Genomic DNA, 22,862 nt, shown 5'->3' on the forward strand with positions numbered 1-22,862 from the left:
ACAAGAAAGACTTTAATTCGAGGTGGATCTTAACACCCATTGTGGGCCTTGGTGACCCACATTACTAATGGTCAACAAAACTAATCAAAAAGGCATTCAGCCCATGCAAGTGGTTATAATCCTGAAACTTCATCTATTTAATACTACTATGGAAATTAAACCAATTTCAAGGTCATTTTCATAAAACAAAACCTATTTAAAAAGAGTAATACTACCCACACAACTGAACCCAATAATAATCACTTCACTCTCCTTTAGAAGTGTACCTGAAAAAGAAATACCATGAATGTTGAAGAAGAATTGATGAGCTTGAAGATGAAAGATTTGAGAGTTAGAACTAAGATAAGTAAGGAAGTAATGGAGAAGTATGAGAAAGTTAACGTTGAGTCGACAGAGGAGGACGTAGAAGAAGAGCCGTTAAGTCCGTCAGCACGTTTATTTCATGAACCTCATTTTAATTGTCATATAATTGCAATTATTGGGCTTAAAACTAAGATTGAACCAAATATTATTAAACATGGGTTGATTAATTCTATGCTTAAACACCCTCGCTTCTGCTCTAAACAGGTATATATATTAATATCATTTTTCTTTCCCGTATTTTCTTAATTATATGTCGTATTACTCTTCTAAATCATATACACCATTGTTCATTTTCATGTCGAAGCTCAATGTATTAATTAGTTATTTGAAGGCCTATTTAAGGTTGGTTTTCATAAGCCATTTAGCACTTCTAAAGTGTTATTGGCGACGGTTTCCCTTAGACTCCCCCTCCCAAAATTTGCCTTGAGGGAGGCGCCAATAACGCTTTGAGGGCTAGCTTATTTGCTCATTATGATTAGGGAAATGATAAAGTTACAAAAGATTTTGACAAAAAAAGGTCCCAGCTGATGTGGCGGGTGTGGTTTCAAACTTTGACCAAATCTAGGCCGTTGAAAGATGAAAATCACAACCGCCACATCAGCTGGGAACTTTTTTTTTGTCAAAATCTTTTGTGATTCTAGCATCTCTCTTATGATTAATATGGTATAATATATCCTTAAATGTATTAAAACAGCAGTAGCTATATAAAAACTGATGGTATGTCCGGCCAGTCTCCCGACATAATCCTTACCGGGTGATGTAGCCGGTCCTGATTTAGAGAGAGAAAGTGAAAAACTCTCCCTTTAAAACTGGATCGGCCACGTTACCAGGATGGAATTCAGTCGGGAGAGTGATCGGGCATACCGTCACCTTTGATGGCCATATATCTATTTTGAGTATATGAATTGTTGATTGGAGTTTTTTAAGATTCTTTTGGAGCTGAACATCTTTTACAATTTTTTGTTAACTCCAGGTCAAATATGGGATCAAAGGGAAAGAAGAAATAAAGTGGGTAAAAACACAAGTAAATATAGAAAACCATGTCATTATTCCAGATTTAGATCAAAACATGAAATCACCAGAAAAATTTATAGAAGATTATATCTCAAACCTAAGCAAAACTCCCTTACCCATGTCAAAACCATTATGGGAACTTCATCTCTTAAACCTTAGTTGAATTCGATTCTTATTATTGATTTAAGAGGAAGTACAAGTTTATATAGAGAAGGAAAAACAGAACTTTACCTAACTCTCTAACTGACTTTTAACTACTAACAAACTTATAACTAACTCTTAACAACTTATGGGTATGATCCCATGTATCTCATCATGATCCAGTACTTCTCAGTTCTCACAATTCATATTATAACTTCTTATCTATTATCCCCCTTCAAATTGGAGGTAGAACAAACCTTCAATTTGGTTTTGAGGAGATGAAACCTTGGGCCAGGTAAAGCTTTTGTGAGAGTATCTGCTGGTTGAGCAACTGTAGGAATATATTGAAGTCGAAGCATTCGAGAAGCAACCAATTCCCTAATAAAATGAAAGTCCAAAGCTAGATGCTTAATTTTGGAATGAAAGACTGGGTTCGAAGCCAAAGATAATGCAGAAACATTGTCACAGAACAACATTGGAGCAGTAGAGAGGGAACAATGAAGTTCTCTAAGAAGAGAACAAACCCAAACAACCTCAGCTGCTGATTGTGCTAAGGCCCTATACTCAGCTTCTGTGGATGACCTCGAGACAGTGGGTTGCTTCTTTGCAGACCAACAAATTGGATTACCAGCTAAGTAGATAATGTAACCACCCATTGAACGACTGTCAATGGGACTTCCAGCCCAATCAGCATCAGCATAAGCTTGAAGTGTAAAAGATGAAGATTTGGAGATTCGAATACCATGATCAATTGTACTCTTTAGATACCTTAAAATTCTCTTGGTTGCATTAAGATGAACATCAGTAGGTTTATGCATAAATTGACAGACCTGACTTACAGCAAAGTTTATATCTGGTCTGGTCCATGTAAGATATTGAAGTGCCCCAACAATGCTTCTATAGACAGTTGGATCAGAGAGGTATGATCCATCAGTAGGAAGAAGTTTGGTCTTAGCTGCAAGTGGTGTTGAACAAGGTTTTGCCCCAGACATATTTGTTTTCTCTAGAAGATCAAGAATATACTTAGATTGGGTAAGAGTGATACCTTGAGAGTTTCTTACTGCCTCAAGACCCAAGAAATAATGCAAAGGACCAAGATCCTTCATAGAAAATTTTGTGCTTAATTCAGAGATGAGTCTTTGACATAGTGTAGAAGATGTACCAGTAATCAAAATATCATCAACATAGACTAACATATATGCTAAGTCATGACCATGATGATAAATGAAGAGAGAAGAGTCAGCATTTGATTTCTGGAAACCAAGACCAAGCAAGGAGTCAACTAATTCTTCATACCATGCTCTTGGGGCCTGTTTGAGGCCATATAAAGACTTATGTAACTTGCATACATAATTGGGTTTGGATAGATCTTGAAAACCAATAGGTTGACTCATATAGACTGTCTCTTTTAAAGACCCATGTAAAAAAGCATTGCTAACATCTAATTGTCTTATCTCCCAATCATTTTGAACAGCTAAGTTTAATAAAATTCGAATTGTGGTTGGTTTAGCCACTGGACTAAAGGTATCTTGAAAGTCTAAGCCTTCCTGTTGATGATAACCTTTAGCAACAAGTCTGGCCTTGTACCTCTCAATTGAACCATCAGAATTCTGCTTAATCTTATACACCCACTTACATCCAACAATATTCTGACTTGGATGAGGAGGGACTAGAGACCATGTACCGGCTTTTTGAAGAGCAGAGAATTCCTCACTCATTGCCATTCTCCATTTTGGATCTTTATTAGCTTGTGTGAAACAAGTAGGAGTAGGAGGGAAAGTGTGAGCCAATAGGACAGGAGATATAGGATGTTTGGTTGCAAGAGATATTGTTTTTGGTTTAAAAATCCCAGACTTGGATCTTGTTTGCATAGGGTGTTGATTTGAAATGGGTAGTAAGGAAGAAGGAGGAGAGGGTAATAAGGGAGTAAGAACAGGTGAAGGTGATGAAGAATTAGGTGAAGTAGAAGAGGAATTAGTTGTAGAAGGGATAGGTGGAGAAGTAGGTGGAGAGTTAGGTGTTGTTGGTGGAGAATTAGATGTTGATGATGAAGAAATAGGTGGTGATGATGAAAAATTAGGTGGTGATGTTGGTGGTGGTAATGTGAAGTTAGGTGGTGGTGGTGTTGGTAACAAGGGTGGGGAAGTATTAATAATGGAGGGATGTGAAAGAGATTGAGAGATATTAGAGAAAGGAAAGTAATTTTCATTGAAAGTTACATGTCTTGAGACATATACTCTGCCAGTAGTTATGTCTAGACATTTGTAACCCTTGTGGTCCTGTGTATATCCTATAAACACACAAGTCTTACTTCTAGGAGTAAGCTTATTTGTAGCATAAGGTTTGAGCCAAGGAAAACATGCACATCCAAAAACCTTGAGAAAGTGATAGTCAGGAGAATGATGAAATAGCTTTTCAAAAGGAGAAGTAAAGCTAAGAGACTTAGTTGGTAATCGATTAATTAGATAGTTGGCTGTATACAAAGATTCTAACCAATAACCATGTGGAAGAGAGGATTGAATTAGCAAAGTTCTAGCAACATCTAAGAGATGTTTATGTTTTGATTCAGCTGTACCATTTTGCTCTGGGGTATGGGGACATGTCAATTGATGAATGATACCAGCATTTTGAAGAAAGATTTTGAAAACATTGTTTAGAAACTCTCCTCCTCCATCTGTTCTTATAGTCTTAATTTTGCAAGACAGTTGGTTCTCTATTGTAGTTTTGAAGATAACAAAAGCATTTCTAAAATCTGATTTGTTGTGTAAAGGCAAAATCCAACAAAACTTAGTAAAGTCATCAATAATGTTAGCATAATACCTATAGCCACTTATAGAAGGAATAGGAGAAGGACCCCAGAGGTCTATGTGAAGTAATTCAAGAGGTTGAGAAGTATTTGTTATAGAAACAGTAAAAGGTAACTTTTTATTCCTTCCCAATTGACATTCATTACAAAAAATAGGTTTGAGAGGAGTATTATTAGGAATAATAGTCTGTTTCAATCTTTGAAGAGATTGAAATGAAGGGTGCCCAAGTCTTCTGTGCCAAAGATGCTCTTGAGAAGGCTGAATAGAGAGAGCATGAGTTGAGCTTGATTTATTAGGAGAAAGAGAGATTGGGTATAGACCAGCTTCAGTTGGCCCTTGGAAAATGATCTTGGTCGAGTGGAGGTCCTTCACATAGTATCCAAGAGGATCAAAGGTTAAGGAGCAGTTATTATCAGTTGTAAATTTATGTACTGACAAAAGATTATGAGTAGCTTGAGGAACTCTAAGTACATTTTGAAGTCTAAAACACCTATTATTCTTAACAAAGGAGGTATTACCAGTATGTGTTATAAGCATACCTTGGCCATTAGCAGCATTGATCCTCTCAGTGCCATGAAAACCAGATGAAGAAGCTAACTGAGAGAGATCAGGTGTAATATGATTGGTTGCTCCAGAGTCAGCAAACCAAGGATTACTTCCAAACACATTAGCAGAGGCTAGCATAGCAGCAAGATTAGATGGAGGTGACCTTCCTTGATAAGAAAAATTAAGCCTATGATAACACTCCATAGCAGTATGTCCAACTTTGTTGCAGATTTGACAAATTGGTCGATTAGTAGAAGAGATATTAGAGGATTGATGTTGATTGCGATTACCAAACCCTCTGGAATACATACTACTACCTCCTCTTCCTCGAGAATAACCAGAACCTCTACCTGAGTTTGTGTTACTGAACTGATTTCGATTTTGAGAACCATGATATGAAGTATTTCCTTGATAAGAAGTATTACCTTGAGTTTTATGTGAATAAATGTTCTTATTCTGAAAACTTGTACCTTGATTTGAAGCTAATAAAGCATGATTATCTAATGAGATACTCATTTTCTTCATCTTATCATTCAAAGTGATTTCTTCACTTAGTAATAGGTTGTGTAATTCATTAATAGTAACAGGAGGATTCCTAATTCGAATAGAGGTAGAGAAAGCATCAAATTCAGAGGGAAGACCACTTAAAATACTTACTATCACTTCTTTAGAAGATGCTGGACTTCCAGCAGCAGCTAGACTGTCACAAATTCGTTTAATCTTTGAAAGAAACTCAGGAATTGTATCATTATCTTTCTTACAATCTCGTAATTGTCTTTCAAGTTGAAGGATGTGAGCTGTTGAAGAGGTAGCAAATGATTCTTCGAGATTTCGCCATAACTGAGCTGAGGTTGTTGTTCCAACAACATAAGGTACTACTGAATCAGAAAGAGTGGAATTAATCCATATCAAAAGAGTTTGATCTTCATCGATCCAATCTATGTAGTCTTGATTTATGATTTCTCTAGCTGCATCTATATATTGATCAGGACAAGGTCTAGTTCCATCGATTAGATCTAGAACCTTATATTTCTTTAGGATAGGAAGAAACATTGATTTCCATGCTAAGTAATTATCAGCTTGAAGTTTGATAGGAATTGCATTTCCCATAGAGTTGATTGACAAGGAAGTAATTTTCGTTGATTCCATTGTTTTTCAGAGAAGGAGTAAACAATGAAGAAGAGAATTTTAGGTTTTGAAGATGAGAAAAGATAATCGAAGAGGAAGAAGAAGAAGAAGAAATGAAGAACAGTGAAAGTTTATTTCTAGAGAGAGAAAATTTAGGGTTGAAGATGATCGGAAGCTTGGAAAAATTGCTCTGATACCATAGTTGAATTCGATTCTTATTATTGATTTAAGAGGAAGTACAAGTTTATATAGAGAAGGAAAAACAGAACTTTACCTAACTCTCTAACTGACTTTTAACTACTAACAAACTTATAACTAACTCTTAACAACTTATGGGTATGATCCCATGTATCTCATCATGATCCAGTACTTCTCAGTTCTCACAATTCATATTATAACTTCTTATCTATTAAACCTAACAACCACTGAAGCTGAAGCTGTAGTTGTTCTTAGAGTTCATCATTCACTTGGAGATGGCACTTCTCTCATCTCTCTCTTACTTGCTTGTACTCGGAAAACCTCCGACCCGAACGCATTACCCACAATTCCAACGAGTACTAAACGACAGGTTATCTCGAAGAAAGTTGAGAGTTTTTGGCCATGGATTTTACTGGTGATGTTGACTGGTTTTCAACTAGTTTGGAATACTTTAGTTGATGTATTGCTGTTTACTGCAACACTTGTGTTCTTGAGAGATACAAAAACACCTATCAAAGGTGATGAAGGGGTTGAGTTTACTACTAAGAGGTTTGTTCATAGGAGTGTTAGTTTGGATGATATAAAGTTGGTGAAAAATACCATGAAAACGGTTAGTATTTTATTAACTTATACTCTTCTAATTTGTGTTCAAGTAATGGGAGAATTTGACATACGCCCCCACTATTATATGAATATTAGGACTACACTCCCACTTTTTGAAAACTTTTGATATACACCCCCACCTGGACGGAAACCGTCAACTCAGAGTTAAGTTGGGTGTGTGTGAAACACACGCGCCAACCATGACGATTTTACCCTTTTGTAGATGTTGAAATATTTTGAGCGATTTTGACATACACCCCCACTATTATATGAATTTTTGGACTACACCCCCATTTTTTGAAAAAACAAAATTTTTCAATTTGCCCTCCAACGATCATCTTTTACCTTTTTTTCTTATAAACTTATTTATCTTAGACAAACTAAAAGATCAAAGCGAAAGAACTTATTTATCTTATGTCAAATAAGATAAACTAGTTCCTCCCATATAAGATAAATAAGTTCTTTCGCTTGATATCCAAAATAGTTCCTCCCATCTTTTCTATAGTTTGATATCTCAAATAGTTCTTTCGCTTTGACCTTTTAGCTTGTCTAAGATAAATAAATTTATAAGACAAAAGGTAAAAGATGATCGTTGGAGGGCAAATTGAAAAATTTTGTTTTTATCAAAAAATTGGGGTGTAGTCCAAAAATTCATATAATAGTGGGGGTGTATGTCAAAATCGCTTAAAATATTTCAACAACTACAAAAGGGTAAAATCGTCATGGTTGGCGCGTGTGTTTCGCACACACCCAACTTAACTCTGAGTTGACGGTTTCCGTCCAAGTGGGGGTGTATATCAAAAGTTTTGAAAAAGTGGGGGTGTAGTCCTAATATTCATATAATAGTGGGGGTGTATGTCAAATTCTCCCTTGTAACATTTTTAATTTAATGAAACACGAAAACCATTGTTCTTACAGACAATCAATGATGTGGTTTTCGGGGTCACTGTTGCCGGCCTCTCTCGTTATCTGAATAAGAGATATGGTGAGTGCTCTTATATTTCCTTGTATAATTCTACTACTATGTTTACACTGTTATAACACCTTCATGTCATCTCATGCTTCCTAATTACTTGGGCAGGTGATGAGAAAGGTGAAATAGATGAAGGAGAAACCAAAAAGAAGAATAATCTTCCGAAAGACATTCGTCTTAGAACTACTTTGCTTGTTAATATTAGACCTTCGCAAGGAATCCAGGTACTTGCTTCTTGTTATGTTTTCGTGGTTTCACATATTTAGTTAGCGCTATAGTCTTTTGTAGTGTATAAAGTGGATTTAAAAAATGACTAGAGGTTGAGTTTTAAAGCTCTGAAAATTTATTTATTTATGTGTTTTCGAACTACTACAGAACCAACCAATTGTAACAAGTAAACAAATGTTGTTGTACTTTCTTTTGTAATGAAATGAACTGAGAACGACTATTTTATCAACTTTTGGTTTTAGATATGATCTCAAGTAAAAAAGATTAAAAAAAAAAAAAAAAAACTTTTTTACACCTTAATCAGGATTTTACGATTATCTGTCTTGAAATTTTGAATAAATTTTCTTTTTCTCATATGAAATTTGAGATATAAATTAATCAAATGATCTCTAACGGGAGATATCTATAAGTATGTATGTCATTTACAATTAATTAACTCGATTACTAATTTACAAGTGATGCAAGGTTCTTCGATCTAACTTTTTTTTCTTCAAACTTATGCAAATAGGACTTATCTGACATGATGAAGGGCAAGACAGACGCCAAATGGGGAAACTTGCTTGGGTTTATTCTTCTTCCTCTCAATATTGCCCTAAAAGATGACCCATTGGACTACATTCGTGAAGCCAAAGCCACAATTGATAAGAAGAAAAATTCTTATGAGGCTCTCTACACATATTATATTTCTGAACCAATTTTCAAGTACTTTGGCATTAAGGTAAAAGTACTACTCTAAATTAAATATTGTGCATTTTTGGTCTTGATCGGGTCATTGAGATTTTTTTTTTGTCGGACCAAAAAACATTTTTTGTGTAGAAGTTTGTTTGAAATGGTTTATTTTTGTAAATCAATTTGATACTACCATACTACAGGCAGCAGCTTCTTTAACAAACAGGATTATCACACAAACAACAATGTCCTTCTCAAACCTGGTTGGACCTCAAGAAGAAATAAGTTTTTATGGCACTCCAATTGCTTACCTTGCTCCCACTACTTATGGGCATCCACATGTAAGTCCAATTCTATCTTTTTTTTTTGTTTTTTTTTTTTTTTTTGAGATTTCGACTACGATTTACGTTAGTGGATAACCGGAATAAATTTTAATGGCAAACTACGTCCACTGATACTCAATCCCACAACCTCATGGACTCAAGAAGGGTGTCTAACCACTGCACCAAAGACTGGTGGGCATACATCCAATTCTATTATAAGCTGAAAGTATTAAATTTTAGACATTCAACTCATTATTCAACTCATTATAAAAGCTATAGTCTACCCTCGCTTCAATGTAGATTCCGCCCTAATTACAGACTTAGAAACGATTCCATGGTCTTATTGTAATTTAACTTATCTTTTCATGTTGTTGGTTTGCAGGCTTTGACAATTAATTATCAAAGTTATGACAATAAGATGATAATAGTTCTTGCAGTTGACCAAGATGCAATTCCTGATCCTCATCAACTTTGTGATGACCTTGAAGAATCTCTCAAACTTATTAAGGATGCAATTATAAATATACCTAAGAACTAAGCATATTCGTACACACCAAAGATATTCGAAACCCTTATATCACTCTAAGGTCAATAGTCTTGATCAGAAGACTAAACTATGTAAAGATGTTTAGATTTATGATTCATTTCGCTTACTAGTATATAAGTTTGTAGAAATGCTTGTGGGAAGTGTGAAATAAGTGAGGAATTGTAATTGTGTCGTTTTTATTTAATATTACTACTTATCCAACATACTTGACTTTCTTCACCTTCATCAAATCTCTCTTTCTTTTAACTTCAATAACATCTCATGATCAATACTTTTTTTTCCATCCATCGTGTTATAATTTTTAGTTTCACTCTCAATATCCATTAAAATTGTCAAAAACAACTCAAAAACTATATCTTTGAAAAACCAATTTTTTTTGTTCAATATTTCTGGCACAAATCAGTAAAAACCAAACTAAATTTGATAGAGAATTTTAACTTTACCCCTCTGGTTTGGACACCAGTGACCCAAACTAGGTAACCGGAGCTCAAATTGGTTGGCTCGTGTCAATTTTCTTTAGTAAGTTTGATATGAGATGACCGGTTTGAGTTTCTCCAACTGAAATTTGGATCTTTGATGTAACTATACTTGATTTAGTTAAGAGAACGTTTGATTGATGAGAAAGTTTGATTGGTGAAAGTTATGGAACTCGTTGGGAAGACATCTGATCCGCATCCGTATTCGAATTTGGGATACGGATTCAGATATTCCTTATCGGATATCAGATACGGGTACACTAATATTCGATTCGATAAATATTCGTATCCGATAAGTAATATAAAAAAATAATAAAAATTTAAATTTATTCATAATAATATATAAAATGTATGGTTGAGATTTATGATTTAGTTCTAATGGTTAAAAATTTCATGGAAAAATTTGAAATTTTGTTGAAGCTTCGGGTATTGATTTATAATATCCGTCGAATAATTATCGGATACGGATATCCAGATAGCTTATCGGTTTCGGATATGGATATGCCTATATCCGATCCGATAAGCTACCGTTTACAGGCCTAAATGTCGTCACATCATCTTAAGATCCAATTGAATTTTGCATTGGAAGACATCTTATTTTAATTTTGAAAAAAATCTAGGCGAAACTTCTGTGTTTTTCAAACGGAATCTTTCACTGGAAATGCTCTTAGGAGCTACCAATTAGATTCAAATTATTCTTTTTTATGAATACGAGTTTTAACAACCATATCAATATTTTTGATATTTAAAAGAAAATTACCTATCCAAAAAATATCAAATAAATAATTTTTAAGTTTTAGAGTGTTCCGGAAATATCTTTTAAATCTTAGAATTCTTTTGAGTTATTCTCTAAATAAATAAATTCCCTCTTAAAAAAAATCCAGAACCTTCTAAAAAACCTAAAATTGTCATTACCCTACAAAAATACTAATTACTAATAAAAGGAAGACTCTTGAACAAAAAAAAAAACAATCTTTACAAAAAAAACAAAAAAAAAAACAAAAGAAAGAGGGAAATTATAAAAAGAAATAGCAATTGTTCCTAATCAAAATTAGAATCCTAATTTAATTGAAACACAATTAGACCGACCCTCGGTTAAATATTAGTGCTTATAAAAGCCCAAAACCCTTCACTCACCCAAACCCCAAAAGCAAAACCCCAAATCAAATCTCCAGAGTCTTCGAGATTTCAACAATGGCGATTATTTCTGATTTTCAAGAAGAAGAAGGGCAACAAAAGATACAGAAAAAACCCTCAACTTCATCTTCTTCACTTCCTGAATCTTCTGGAAACACTGTCGGACTTTACGATGAAGTTCTGAAATCGATCTTAGACAAGCAAACTCCATTAGGAGTTGTTGAAACTGTTATCGATTTTCTTCGCAGGAAATCTGATCTTCTCAAAGATTCTCAAGTCGATCAGAAGATTTCTGCTTTAGTTTCTGCAGCGAAGGAGAAATACGCCGAGGAGAAAAAGAAGACTGAGAAAAAGATGAAAGAGGCTGAATCTGTGGTTACTAAGGTGGTGGAGACGCCGGAGAAAGATGCATCGGCTTCGTCGGAAAGTAAACCGGAGAAAGATGATTCGAAAGTTAGAGGTTCGTTCTAATCTTTGACCTAATTTTGTTCTTTTTATCTTGCTTCACAAGAGTCTAGCTATTATCTTTTGAATCGAGTCAAGATTTTGCATGTTTCAGTTCAACTCTGATTTTTTTATGATCTGTGCGGGAAACTTTGAACCCTAAACCCTAATTACATAAGATAAAAATATTCTTAGGTTTGTAGGTCGAAGACTAACATTAATCTATATAGTATATACTAATCCTTAAATGGGAACTCCTAAAACTTCATTAGAAATTTAGATGCTTAGAGTGAATGACTAGTGTGGCTGACTGGCTGTACAATCAAAAGTCAAAACAACTATATATTAAGGGAACGATAGAGAGCGGTCGGTGGCTAGGCTAGGGTTCATGCCTACTGCCTATATTTGTTAAGATTATGGTGAAACTGGTTCCCTGAATCTGGCGATCGAATCTTTTGGAACTTGAAACTAGTAGCTTAGTTATGATTCGAGTTTGTTTTAGACATTGTTTAGTTTGACAGTTTGAGATAGCTAATAATTGTGTTACACAGCCGTGGGTAATCCTTATGCTTCTTTGGTGAAGCAGGAGCAGCATACTGGTTTGATCTATATTGTAGAGATTATGTGTACCATTATATACTAATTTTTAGATAAAAATAAACTTTTTGTCCTAGGTTCAAGAGACGAGCTTTATTGAGATTGTTCCAGAAAAGTTCCAGCTCCTTCTTCTATACCTACCCATATCTCTATTTCGAAAGTAGAAAGAAGTTTTTTATTGGGAAAAGGATGTTATTAGGAGTATTAGATGCAGGTTACTCGGAGACTTCCAAAGAACCCATTGACCCACGTATGGCATGAGTAATCTATCATAAAACGGGTACCTCCATTCCATTCGATGGGTCTATCTGCCAACGTGTTTTCAGTCACAACCAATACAGCAGACGAACCTAGTCGTTGATGTTTTAATCTGTTGTTCAATCCACAGTTTCTACTACAAGTTCTTTAATGATGAAAATTAGTACACTAAAAAGAAAATTGTAGCTAAGTTCTCTTGTCAGGCCCAGTCACCTACAGTTCAGTTTTTTCTAATTTTCGCTATCTTGGAGCAGTTGCTAACTTCTTAAAACATTTGAGCAGCTCCAAACAGTGGTAATGGCCTGGACATGGAAAACTATTCATGGACACAAACTCTGCAAGAAGTGACTGTTAATATTCCTGTTCCTCATGGGACTAAGTCGAGGTTTGTCTCCTGTGAGATAAAGAAAAACCATCTGAAGGTTGGATTGAAGGGTCAGCCACCTATCATAGATGTAAGTAGAATTCTCTCTTTATCATTTGTTTGCTCCTTAGTGCAATACTTCTCCTCACTTATCCCTTGCATCTTAATGTTTCTCTAGGGAGATTTTTTCCAATCTGTGAAAGTTGATGACAGCTTTTGGAGCATAGGTAATCACTACTTCCAAGCTTTTTGTCACTGTAAAACAATTTGTACTTACCCATTGCCATGAAGTTTAAAAACTACGATTGTAAAACTTTTGATATTTTTGCAGAGGATTCGAAGTCTGTATCAATTCTATTAACTAAGCAAAATCAAATGGAGTGGTGGAAATATTTAGTGAAAGGTGAACCTGAAGTTGATACACAAAAGGTAGAACCTGAGACCAGCAAGCTCTCGGACTTGGACCCTGAAACTCGCCAAGCTGTGGAGAAAATGATGGTAATTTCTCAACTCATGATTCATTTTATCTTATTTGTGAGATCCAGCATTACGTTATGTCAGTAACATTGTGTCATTGTTTGTTTTAGTCTTCCTTTCTGTTTTCTAATTGCCAACTTCAATTTTGTGCTATTATTAAACATATCATTCTTAATTGCAGTTTGACCAGCGCCAGAAATCCATGGGCCTCCCTACCAGCGATGAATCGCAAAAGCAAGAGATTATGAAGAAGTTCATGGCTGAGGTTTGTAATCTCTCTCTCTCTCTCTCTCTCTCTCTCTCTCTCTATCTCTATATATATATATATATATATATATATATATATCAACAAACAATGTTCTTTTGTTCCATTGTACCTAACATGATTCAATCACTTTTTGAATGAATGCAGCATCCAGAAATGGATTTCTCAAGAGCAAAAATAGCTTAGAGTCTGAGTTCATGTCGTGTGAAGTGGTGCAGTGTTTTGGTGGTTGGAAGCGGAGCGATCTTCATTATGGTGTTTTGGTTTTTGATCTCTTAAGTACAGAATTTTAGTGGTGAAGCTCACTGAGCTAATTGTTAGGGTGTTTTCTAGTGAAAGTTATTTTATTATGAACCTGAAACCAGTGGTTAATAGAACAACCTTTATAAGTATTACATTCTTTTTTTCTTCTTTTGCTATGTTCATAATAGTTTTTTTTTTCATAGCTCAAATGGAGCTCATATTTTACCTGCTTAAAATAGGCCTTTTAAAGAACCCATCTAGCCAGTAAGGGACTAAAGTACCTGAAAAGCAGCCCAATAAGGCCCGGACTAGGCCTGTCTACCCCTAAAACCCCATCAAAGGCACGACTTGGCTAAGCCCGCAGACTTGCCTAGTCGAGCCAGCCAGCTTTTGGAGCCTCTTGCCCAGTAGTTTTTGTATCTTTGAAAAGCTTAGGTGTCTATCTTGAAGGTAATGTATGTGTTTATTCAATGTATGTTATATTCTCGTATACAATAGGTGTGGGAATTTGGCGGGTATGGGCACCCACATGCAACGAGTTGAGCAAGTTTGGCCTTTGTCCATTAGTGCTAGCGGGTTTTTTTCAACATATTTTGCGCTACTTGCCCAGGCCCACTAACTGACTCAGGTAACTCGGGCTCGGGGGTCGAGTATTGGGTTCAATTCTTTTGAACGTATATGTAACAAGAAAGTTGATGCTAATATAGACATAAACATTCATAACCCAAAAGGCAAGGTGTAATCTTAACAATTTTAACATTCTCACATTTATAAACCTCCAAAACCCTTCTCTCTTTTACTTTTTTTTTGTTTGTTGAAATAACCCTTCTCTCTATTACAATATATAAAATGATACACTATACTTTTTCACCAAGTTTTGACATAAGGTCGTGAGGTTCAGTCCTACGTAGAAAAATTTTAGTTGTCACAATTTGTATCTACCCATGATGCCGTGTGTAACAACAAAGTTTCCTCACCTTATAAATGAATAATAGTGGATACGGTTGGGAATGCAGGCATGGGCGGCAATACTTCGGATAGCCTCCTCTACCGTGCCCGACCCATTAAATCTATTGGGTGGGACGGGCCTTACACCGTGCTGGTAATGGGTGCCCATGGTCCCTTGTGGGCTCGAGTGACCGTTGGCAGGTTTGGACGTGGGAGTCTTTTTCCTATCTCTAGATGTATCAATGTCATGTTATTTTCTTTTTTCTTATTCTTGAATTTGAAATCTGTCTCCAATCCTAAACTTGGATTAGCAAGAGCCCATAAAATGTTTAGCTATAGTAAACCTAAATTCGTTAAACTCACAATAAAAAAAGCGACGGTCCTAGCTGTATTTTCCAACAGAATTGGCGGGAAAGATGATCCTCATCTGCCATTACCAACCAACTCCAAACCCAATTCCCAATTTTGGAAACTAAAATTTCAAAACCCTAGATCATCTTCACCATCAACAATCCTTCTGTAATGAAGACGCTTTAGAAAAAAACAATGGCGAATTCAAACCCTAAAATCTCGGTTCCAAGTTTTTTATGCGTTTTTATCGCTGTAATATTACTCAGGAAAAACCTTGTTGTTGCTGAAGATAATGTTTGTAATCCAGATATTTCTAGGTTTCTTCCAGCACCATACGGAAACATTTCTAATATGGTGTGTAAAGCTGTTTGGTGTACTTTCGTTATCAGAGTAAGTCGTCGTATTCCATTCTTAATCCTGAAATCTTCTTAGGGTTTTCTCAATTTATGATTTTTTGACATTTTTTTGTTCTTTGATTGGAACCTATTAATTCGTTTTAATTAGGTTTTCGTTATCTGACGAGAATGATTAAAAGTTTGATTCTGTCTATTCTATATCTGAAATTCATTTTACTTGTATTCATTAACAGAACTCTTGTTGTATGATAGTAATTACAGTTTTTTATGTTTGAGGAGAAATGGAAATTGGATTATGCTGTAGAAACCCTAAGTTTTGGATTAGAAGCATGATTTATTATAGATCGATAAGCATTTTTCTGGTGAAAGAGAAAAAATAAATTGTGGGGAAGTTGGGTAATGGTTTCCTTGTTTTACAGAAAATAGGTCATCATGGAAATTTTTGTTTATCAAACACATGGAAAAACTCAAATTTTAGAGAGTTTTGGCGGTCCGGTCGGATTTCACACCACTTTCTCTCTATTGATGAGCGGACGTGAAATCCGACCCCGACCATCTGATCGCATTTCACGCCAAATTTTTCGGCGTTCATGTCCCGGTCGAGACTCCTATAGTAGGTCAAATTGTAGGGGGAGAATATAGGTTAACCCTTCTGTTTAAATTCATTCATAGGTTGAAAGTTTGAACTTTATCCATTTTTAGGTGATACTTTAGTAACTCAACTCTGAGTTCTCGACTTCCAATTTGAGTAGTACTGTTATTGAGCAGTCAATACATCTCTAGTGGCCATATTTTACCCGCTTATATTTTGAAAATTTAATGCTCTTTCTTGGTGAAGTGGTTAGGTAGCCACATTGCATAAAGAATCGAGAACTATATAAGATGACCATACACTTAGTCAACAGCCAGTTGCTTTGAAATTTTAAATTGTTTAAATAGGATAGTAGAACTATACTGATACAACAAGGGGTTAGGCGATCTTGAAAGTACTTTCCCTTAGCTCCATTCACTAATTGCTAGGGTTTGTGCTATTACAGAAGTTGGTCTCATATTTACGGCTATACCTCTCTCTGCACCACATAAAAAGCATATTACATACTTCTGTTCTTCTGATATCTCAATGGTAGATGTTGCAGTATTTTCAGAGTGAAGATAATGTCATGACAATTGTGTTATCAGCTACATATACTACGGGATGGGTTGGAATGGGATTCTCGAAGGATGGTATGATGGTTGGATCGAGTGCTATGGTAGGTTGGATTGGTGAAGGTAGCCAAGCGACCATCAAACAGTACAAATTGCTAGACACGAATCCAGCGCAAGTGATACCAGATGATGGGAATTTGAATTTGACTGACGTGCCACCCGCTATTGCTCTTCATGGATCCTCCATTTACTTGGGATTTCAGCTGAGGTTTGCAAATCGTGATCCTCAACAATCAATTTTATTAGCTTTTGGGTCAATTTATCCTGTTGACAACCGTCTGTCGGAACACGATGATAGGACATCCATTTGGTTCAACTTTTCAAAAGGTTACTTTTCCTCGAACTTATATAGAAAAAGTTATATAGTACAGCGTTTATATTAGTCTTTTGTTAATCTTTAACTTGTGGTATCCCAATAACTTTAGGTAATGTATGTTACTTGATAGATCTGAATCTAACTCATATTTTTCTATTTTAGATATTTAACATGAGTAAATGCGTGCTTTATCTCTTTAATCAAATCATATCTTCAACAAGTCTTCTGCTCCAATTCAGACATACTTTATATCTGAAAACTCATGCACTTGAGATGGAGGTGTTTAACATGACCGAAATAGTGTCCAAATTCTTGTAATATAATCAGTTCTCTTTTGTTTTGAAGAAGTGTACATTCATAAAGCTTCGGTTTTATAGATCAAGAACTTTCAGGAAGTCCAGACCTCTTCCTTTTCTTCATTCATGTTTTAAAGCCTCCTTAACCAAAAACTCGAAACTTGCGTGGTTTAGAAACTAAGTTAACCTGATACTCCAAATGGGATGACTTAAAAAGAACAATCTACCAGATTCAGAATATGTCCACCTATGAGGGAAGCCTTATTGATCAAAAGTATGCACTTGTCACAGGTTTCATGAATATTCAAGTTAGTCACTTATAAGTTCTTTTGTGCAGGATCTGTCACGGGTGTAGAGAAAAACGTTAATGGAGCACAACAGAATCATGGACTATTAGGTCTTATTGGATGGGGAGTGCTCCTCCCATCTGGAGCTATAATTGCTAGACATTACAGGCATCATGATCCACAGTGGTTTTATCTTCATACCTTCATTCAGTCTGTGGGATTCGTGGTTGTGATTGGCAGCTTGGTGACTGGGCAGTTACTCTATCACTATGGGGATCCGGATGTAGCATCACACAGAATCATTGGATATTCTGCTTTTATACTTGGTATTCTGCAGGTTAATGAACTCTCTTTTGCCTGAAGTTAACTATTGTTTCAATGACAATACTTATCCTTACTGTAGATTTTTGTATTTCGTCGGCGAAACTCAATGCATTTGAGTATGTGCTAAGAAATAGTCTCATATCGTTAGTCAAAATCTAGGTGAACATTTACCAAGTACAATTATCATTACTGTTCCCTCAGATGGTTCTTCTCTAGTCATGGTTAACCTTTCTACTAGAGATTTTCATTTTATGTCACATGCCTGACACACTCTTTCATTTGAACATCCTGAAATCTTCACCACAAACTTCTAAAAAGAATATCTACTTCCTTTTCTTCTTACGGAAAAGAAAACTATAGAAATGAAAGATTAGTTTTTATCTGATGTATTATTGCAATGGTATGTTTATTTCTCTTCTTTTTCTTCTTTTCCTCCTCCAAGTGGTAACCTTGGCTGGAACAAGGATTCCCATAGAGGGTGCTTGTTTGTATAAGAAACTCCAATGAATAGATTAGTCTAGGCTAACAAATATAGAACATGAAAATATTGTACCTATCAACTATACTAGTGATTCTGCCCCCTGCATCTGGTCTGTTTCATATGTAAATACACACACAAACACACACAAGCGTGTCATGAGGGTTCTTCTGTGTTCACCTTTTTCCAAAATGCAAAAAACTATTAAACCTCATAAATGCCAGTATTGGTGCTAGAGATAGAATAATATTTGAAATATAAACATCATGATGAAACCCTGTAATGAACTAGCTGTGTCTCATGCTCGCATATATCAGGTTTTGGCATTCATTGCACGCCCCAGCCTTGACTCGAAGATTCGTAGGTACTGGAATTGGTACCATGGCTGGGTCGGAAGGACAGCTCTATTTCTAGGATCTATGAACATTGTAATTGGGCTTCAGCTCCAGGACACACCAAATGTTTGGAAAGTAGGCTATGGGTTTCTTCTTGTTGCTATTCTTGTTACTGTCATTGTTTTAGAAGCACTCTTGTGGGCGAGAAAGCCTGTGACTACAATTCCTCCGGCTTTCAAAACAGATGTAAAGCATTAAGCTTTATTCGAATATTTAAAACAAAAGGTATGTGCTTTTCATCTCCTTTCATTTTAGACTTTTAGTTGCAGAAAGCGTGTGATTTCTTCCTAGTCTATTTGGGGTTGATTCTAAAAGTTCTGATTTTGGATTTAACTTTTCATTCTTAGTTCCTTTTGTTTCTGCATTTAATTTTTGCAAAACTATACTAAGATGTTACTTGTCCATTTAATTTAGTTCCTTTTGGGAACCGATCATCGAAAAGCTAAAGCTACGAGTACTTCAAAAAAAACTGGCAGAAACACTAAACCAAGCCTAACTCTTAAATGTGCTTTCTATACCTTAAACAGGTTACATGATGTACATATGAAGGCCATCTTGGACAGATTCTCATTTCACCATTAGGTTTGTTAACTTTGACCTTTCTAATTTTATTCCTACACTTTCTGTTTAACTTGTCCTCTGAATGAAGCAAAAGTTTATTAAGAAAGTCATAGACAAAGAATAATCAAATAGTTGCACGTGGCGCCTAGTAACTCTGCCTCTCCTAGTAAGATGATTACAGAGCCATGTCGTTTCACGTTCCATGCCGTCCGCCCGTTAGAGACGGGCCGGGTGGAACGTATCGGGGATCATAAAATCCGAAGCACGCCATGGCCTGATGACCACTACTAGTTTTGGGGTAATTCCTTAATTTTGGTCTGAAGCCACTTTGGGGTGATTCCAACAAACTTTTCTTGGTGTGGAGCTAGTAGTATTATTTTGTATTTTGACGCTTGGTTATAATTAATGAAGATGATTGTTGTTGTCCAAGTTATTTTCCTACCTTTTCTTTCTCTTATACACTAATTATCCAAAGCTTTCCATTTCTTTTTCTTTCATCTAAAGTCCTTTATTGTCATTGGTTTAATTGCTGAGTCAGACTTGTTGTGAACCTTTATTAGTAATCTAAACATCCAACACAACCCTTTCTCATCCCCTTGAGTTAGTATTGATCCCTCGTCTTGCTATTATTTTAAGTAATGTAAGGGATGTTATTGTAGGATGTATAGGCTTTTGAATCGTATATAATATCTTAGTGATATTCTAAATGTTTACTGTTTTGGTTTTAGTTGTTTATGTTAATGTGTTATTTGATCTCGGAAATGGGTAGCATGGCCATTTATATCTGCGATGAATCCCAATGGGATTGTGACGATCTTGTTTTACTTTACTAACCCTTTAAGTGATAATTAATGTCATTTCTAATCTCTAATATGCTTAGGAAACTCAAAGTTCTTATAATCTGCAACTGCTTATATTTTTTGTATTCTTCAGCTGCAGTTGATGAACAGAGATTTTCCGGAGTAATGCCTCTATCCTAAAAAAGGCTAGTATTCTTCCTTTGACTTTTCGATAATTAGCCATTTTCATTTTTCTGTATGACGAGGGCTGTCATTAGAACTTAAAAGTCGGTACACCGGAGGCCACAGCAGCAGCAAAAATGGTACTATTGTAATGCCTGAAACTTGGCTGGTTTCTGTATAGATAGGTTAATGGTGTTATGATCACCTTATATCATTTAACTGCAACAATACAAGGGGATTCTAATTTATATACTGGATTGAATATGTATTTATTTTATGGTAAAAACAAGAAACCAAAGTCACTAACTTATTATATTCTTGCACAGTTTTGATCAGGGTTTAAAACGAAAGTTACATCAGAAATTTGAGCAATTTCTCAAAAATATGTTACGGTAAATACTATTTTCGCCACGCTAAAGTTTCTCTTGCTATTAGATAATCACTATGTTTAGATGGATCTTATAGCGATTCTTTGAATTGTTAGAATTGTTTTTAACGGTAAATGTTTCGATAAAATTTCTCGCATAATGACTATTTCTCCATCATAATGGTAACATTACACTTACTTTTAGTCTTTTTTCTATCAAGTTTCTTTATCAAACAATCAAACCCCACATAACTATATGAGTTATCATGTCTAAGTGGTGAGGGCATAACATGATTTAGCTAATGTAGTTCATCTGTCATTACTGTTTATCCCAAATGGGAAATTTGACCTAAAAAGTAGTTTGAAGAAAGTGACTAGCCAAAATAAAACACATACAAAAGTTTTGTCCAAGTACATAGCCATTATTTCATCAAAAAAAAAAAAAGTACATAGCCATAGGTATCCCATTTGCACACCATGACAAATAAGAAACCCTATTAAGACAAAGTCTAGTGAAAAGACCTCTGAAGTTAAGAGAGAGCAAGTTGGTCATTAAAATCATTTATCAACATCAAGTTGACAGTGTGTGTCTTCAACAAAAAAAAAAAAAAGTTTACAGTGTGTGAGTGAGTCAAAGAGTGATGATGTCTTGAGAAAAATGAGAGGGCAGCAATTCATTTGGTATTCCCTTTTTTCTTCTGCAATGTCTTATAGTCTCATTTAGAGTTTGGGGTAATTTTAGAGGGGTCACTCAAAATATTATGGAAAGTTTAAAGGGGCTCTCTATAAATGGTGAAGGCGCCTCCTCCACTTACAAATTTCCTTCATTTTGCTTCGAATGAGACGCCTTTGACCGGGCGTCTTTAAAACTACCCCAGTATTATTAGTCGCACTTTTTCTCACGCTCCCCCTTTTTAATTAATGTGACCGTCTGTCCAGTTGACTATAGAATTTCTAAAAAGTAGTCGATGTGTACATGTAATTAAATCAATACCACATGAATTTGTAAGTATGATTCTCAAGGAGTTTATAGGAAAGAATATTTCTCAATAAGAAAAGACAATGTACATTCATTTTTGTGGTTTGAGAGGACAAAGAGCCCCATCATACAAAAGGTCATCTAGCCTCAAATATTTTGTCGAAGCCACGTATGTAATAATTGAACCTCTCTTACATGGGTAGGGTTCACATTTTGGATGTACATGGCACCGGGATGAACTTTCCCTTCCGACAATGTGATAGAAAGCAACGTGACACAAAGCCTTCATGGATCTTTGGAACATGTCTTTTTTTTACTTAGTCGTTTATTATGGTTCCAATTAACATCTTTATCGTGAAATTAAAAAACTCCAGTATGTTGTAGAGGGATTTCTGATACGCTATTCTACCATTAATCTTGTTTAGAAATGATTTTAACACCAAAAATGAAAATACCAGTATAGAACTATAAATTTTTTATATGGTTCATTTTCATCTTCCATGAATGTGATATTCACAACCACTAAGACTACCCTCTTTTTTTGCCCAAATGTCAAAAGAGCAAGAGTACTCTAATAGCATCTCCATCATGGAGAAGCCGAATTATGTAGAGACTAGCCTGGATTATGTTGTACCCATTCTAGCATGAAGATGTGTCCAGTTATACTAGTTAAGGTTGTTGGGGTTGGGAATGGTGGGCAAGGATCAACATCCCAGTCGGCACTTTTATTTTTTCTCTTTCTTTTGTTATTGCTTAATGCCAGGGGCGGAACCAAGATTCCATGCTAGAGAGGGCAAGTCGAAAGTATTACCAAGCAAAAACAAGATTTTCTCTAGCAATTGACAAGTTAATTAAGGTCGATTAGTCTTTTGAATTAAAAAGTACAAATGGGGCCGGCCGTGAGAGTTGAACCCAAGTCTCTAGGTTGAGATCACATGCACTCAACCACAGGAGCTAAAGTAATTGTAGTCTTCTATTGGTAGTTTCACACAAATATGTGGAGATTAGGCCGAGCAACTGCCCAGCCTGGTCTCCACATAGTTCCGCCCCTGCTTAATGCTTACCAAGTAAATGATTCAAAGAACAATTGATAGAGGCATAAGCTTTTTTTTTTTTTTCTCTTTCACTCTTTTTTTTTTCCCTTTGATTTGATTTCGAATTTAGGTGATATAGAGGACAACTAGTTACACTTTTGACTAGGTTTTTTTTTCTTAAATCGTTATCGAGTAGTTCAA

At 35.5% G+C, this 22,862-nt stretch overlaps 3 protein-coding genes across 3 annotated transcripts; all 3 read left to right on the forward strand.

Moving 5' to 3' along the window:
• The first annotated feature begins 243 nt into the window (after nt 1-243).
• On the forward strand, nt 244-9,745 carry LOC147544878 (medium-chain-alcohol O-fatty-acyltransferase-like). Its single transcript, XM_086635250.1, has 8 exons — nt 244-567; nt 1,337-1,536; nt 6,420-6,807; nt 7,719-7,785; nt 7,882-7,997; nt 8,510-8,719; nt 8,874-9,011; nt 9,376-9,745. Exons 1-8 carry the CDS (start codon nt 283-285, stop codon nt 9,529-9,531), a joined length of 1,560 nt encoding a protein of 519 aa, XP_086491376.1. The 5' UTR covers nt 244-282; the 3' UTR covers nt 9,532-9,745.
• A 1,218-nt stretch (nt 9,746-10,963) lies between these two features.
• LOC147544879 (protein BOBBER 1-like) lies at nt 10,964-13,950 on the forward strand. The gene is made up of 6 exons (XM_086636121.1): nt 10,964-11,613; nt 12,735-12,907; nt 12,995-13,043; nt 13,148-13,314; nt 13,475-13,558; nt 13,706-13,950. Exons 1-6 carry the CDS (start codon nt 11,211-11,213, stop codon nt 13,742-13,744), a joined length of 915 nt encoding a protein of 304 aa, XP_086492247.1. The 5' UTR covers nt 10,964-11,210; the 3' UTR covers nt 13,745-13,950.
• Nucleotides 13,951-14,985: 1,035 nt separating this feature from the next.
• On the forward strand, nt 14,986-20,644 carry LOC147544880 (cytochrome b561 and DOMON domain-containing protein At3g61750-like). Its single transcript, XM_086635249.1, has 6 exons — nt 14,986-15,490; nt 16,593-16,989; nt 17,612-17,898; nt 18,681-18,983; nt 19,286-19,340; nt 20,253-20,644. Exons 1-4 carry the CDS (start codon nt 15,296-15,298, stop codon nt 18,954-18,956), a joined length of 1,155 nt encoding a protein of 384 aa, XP_086491375.1. The 5' UTR covers nt 14,986-15,295; the 3' UTR covers nt 18,957-18,983; nt 19,286-19,340; nt 20,253-20,644.
• Nucleotides 20,645-22,862: the final 2,218 nt, after the last annotated feature.

This window comes from Eschscholzia californica, unplaced genomic scaffold (assembly GCF_041429995.1).
Source record: "Eschscholzia californica isolate CP2 unplaced genomic scaffold, dmEscCali1.0.p SCAF_4, whole genome shotgun sequence".
NCBI lineage: Eukaryota > Viridiplantae > Streptophyta > Magnoliopsida > Ranunculales > Papaveraceae > Eschscholzia > Eschscholzia californica.

Excerpts from the sequence above, each read along its gene's own strand:
- LOC147544878 (XM_086635250.1), top strand. The coding sequence starts at position 283 with ATGAATGTTGAAGAAGAATTGATGAGCTTGAAGATGAAAGATTTGAGA. Across the intron at positions 7,786-7,881 it reads TTATCTGAATAAGAGATATG|GTGATGAGAAAGGTGAAATA; the intron begins GTGAGTGCTCTT and ends TTACTTGGGCAG. Across the intron at positions 7,998-8,509 it reads GACCTTCGCAAGGAATCCAG|GACTTATCTGACATGATGAA; the intron begins GTACTTGCTTCT and ends TTATGCAAATAG.
- LOC147544879 (XM_086636121.1), top strand. The coding sequence starts at position 11,211 with ATGGCGATTATTTCTGATTTTCAAGAAGAAGAAGGGCAACAAAAGATA. Across the intron at positions 13,044-13,147 it reads TGACAGCTTTTGGAGCATAG|AGGATTCGAAGTCTGTATCA; the intron begins GTAATCACTACT and ends ATATTTTTGCAG. Across the intron at positions 13,559-13,705 it reads TGAAGAAGTTCATGGCTGAG|CATCCAGAAATGGATTTCTC; the intron begins GTTTGTAATCTC and ends GAATGAATGCAG.
- LOC147544880 (XM_086635249.1), top strand. The coding sequence starts at position 15,296 with ATGGCGAATTCAAACCCTAAAATCTCGGTTCCAAGTTTTTTATGCGTT. Across the intron at positions 15,491-16,592 it reads GGTGTACTTTCGTTATCAGA|TATTTTCAGAGTGAAGATAA; the intron begins GTAAGTCGTCGT and ends TAGATGTTGCAG. Across the intron at positions 16,990-17,611 it reads TTGGTTCAACTTTTCAAAAG|GATCTGTCACGGGTGTAGAG; the intron begins GTTACTTTTCCT and ends TCTTTTGTGCAG.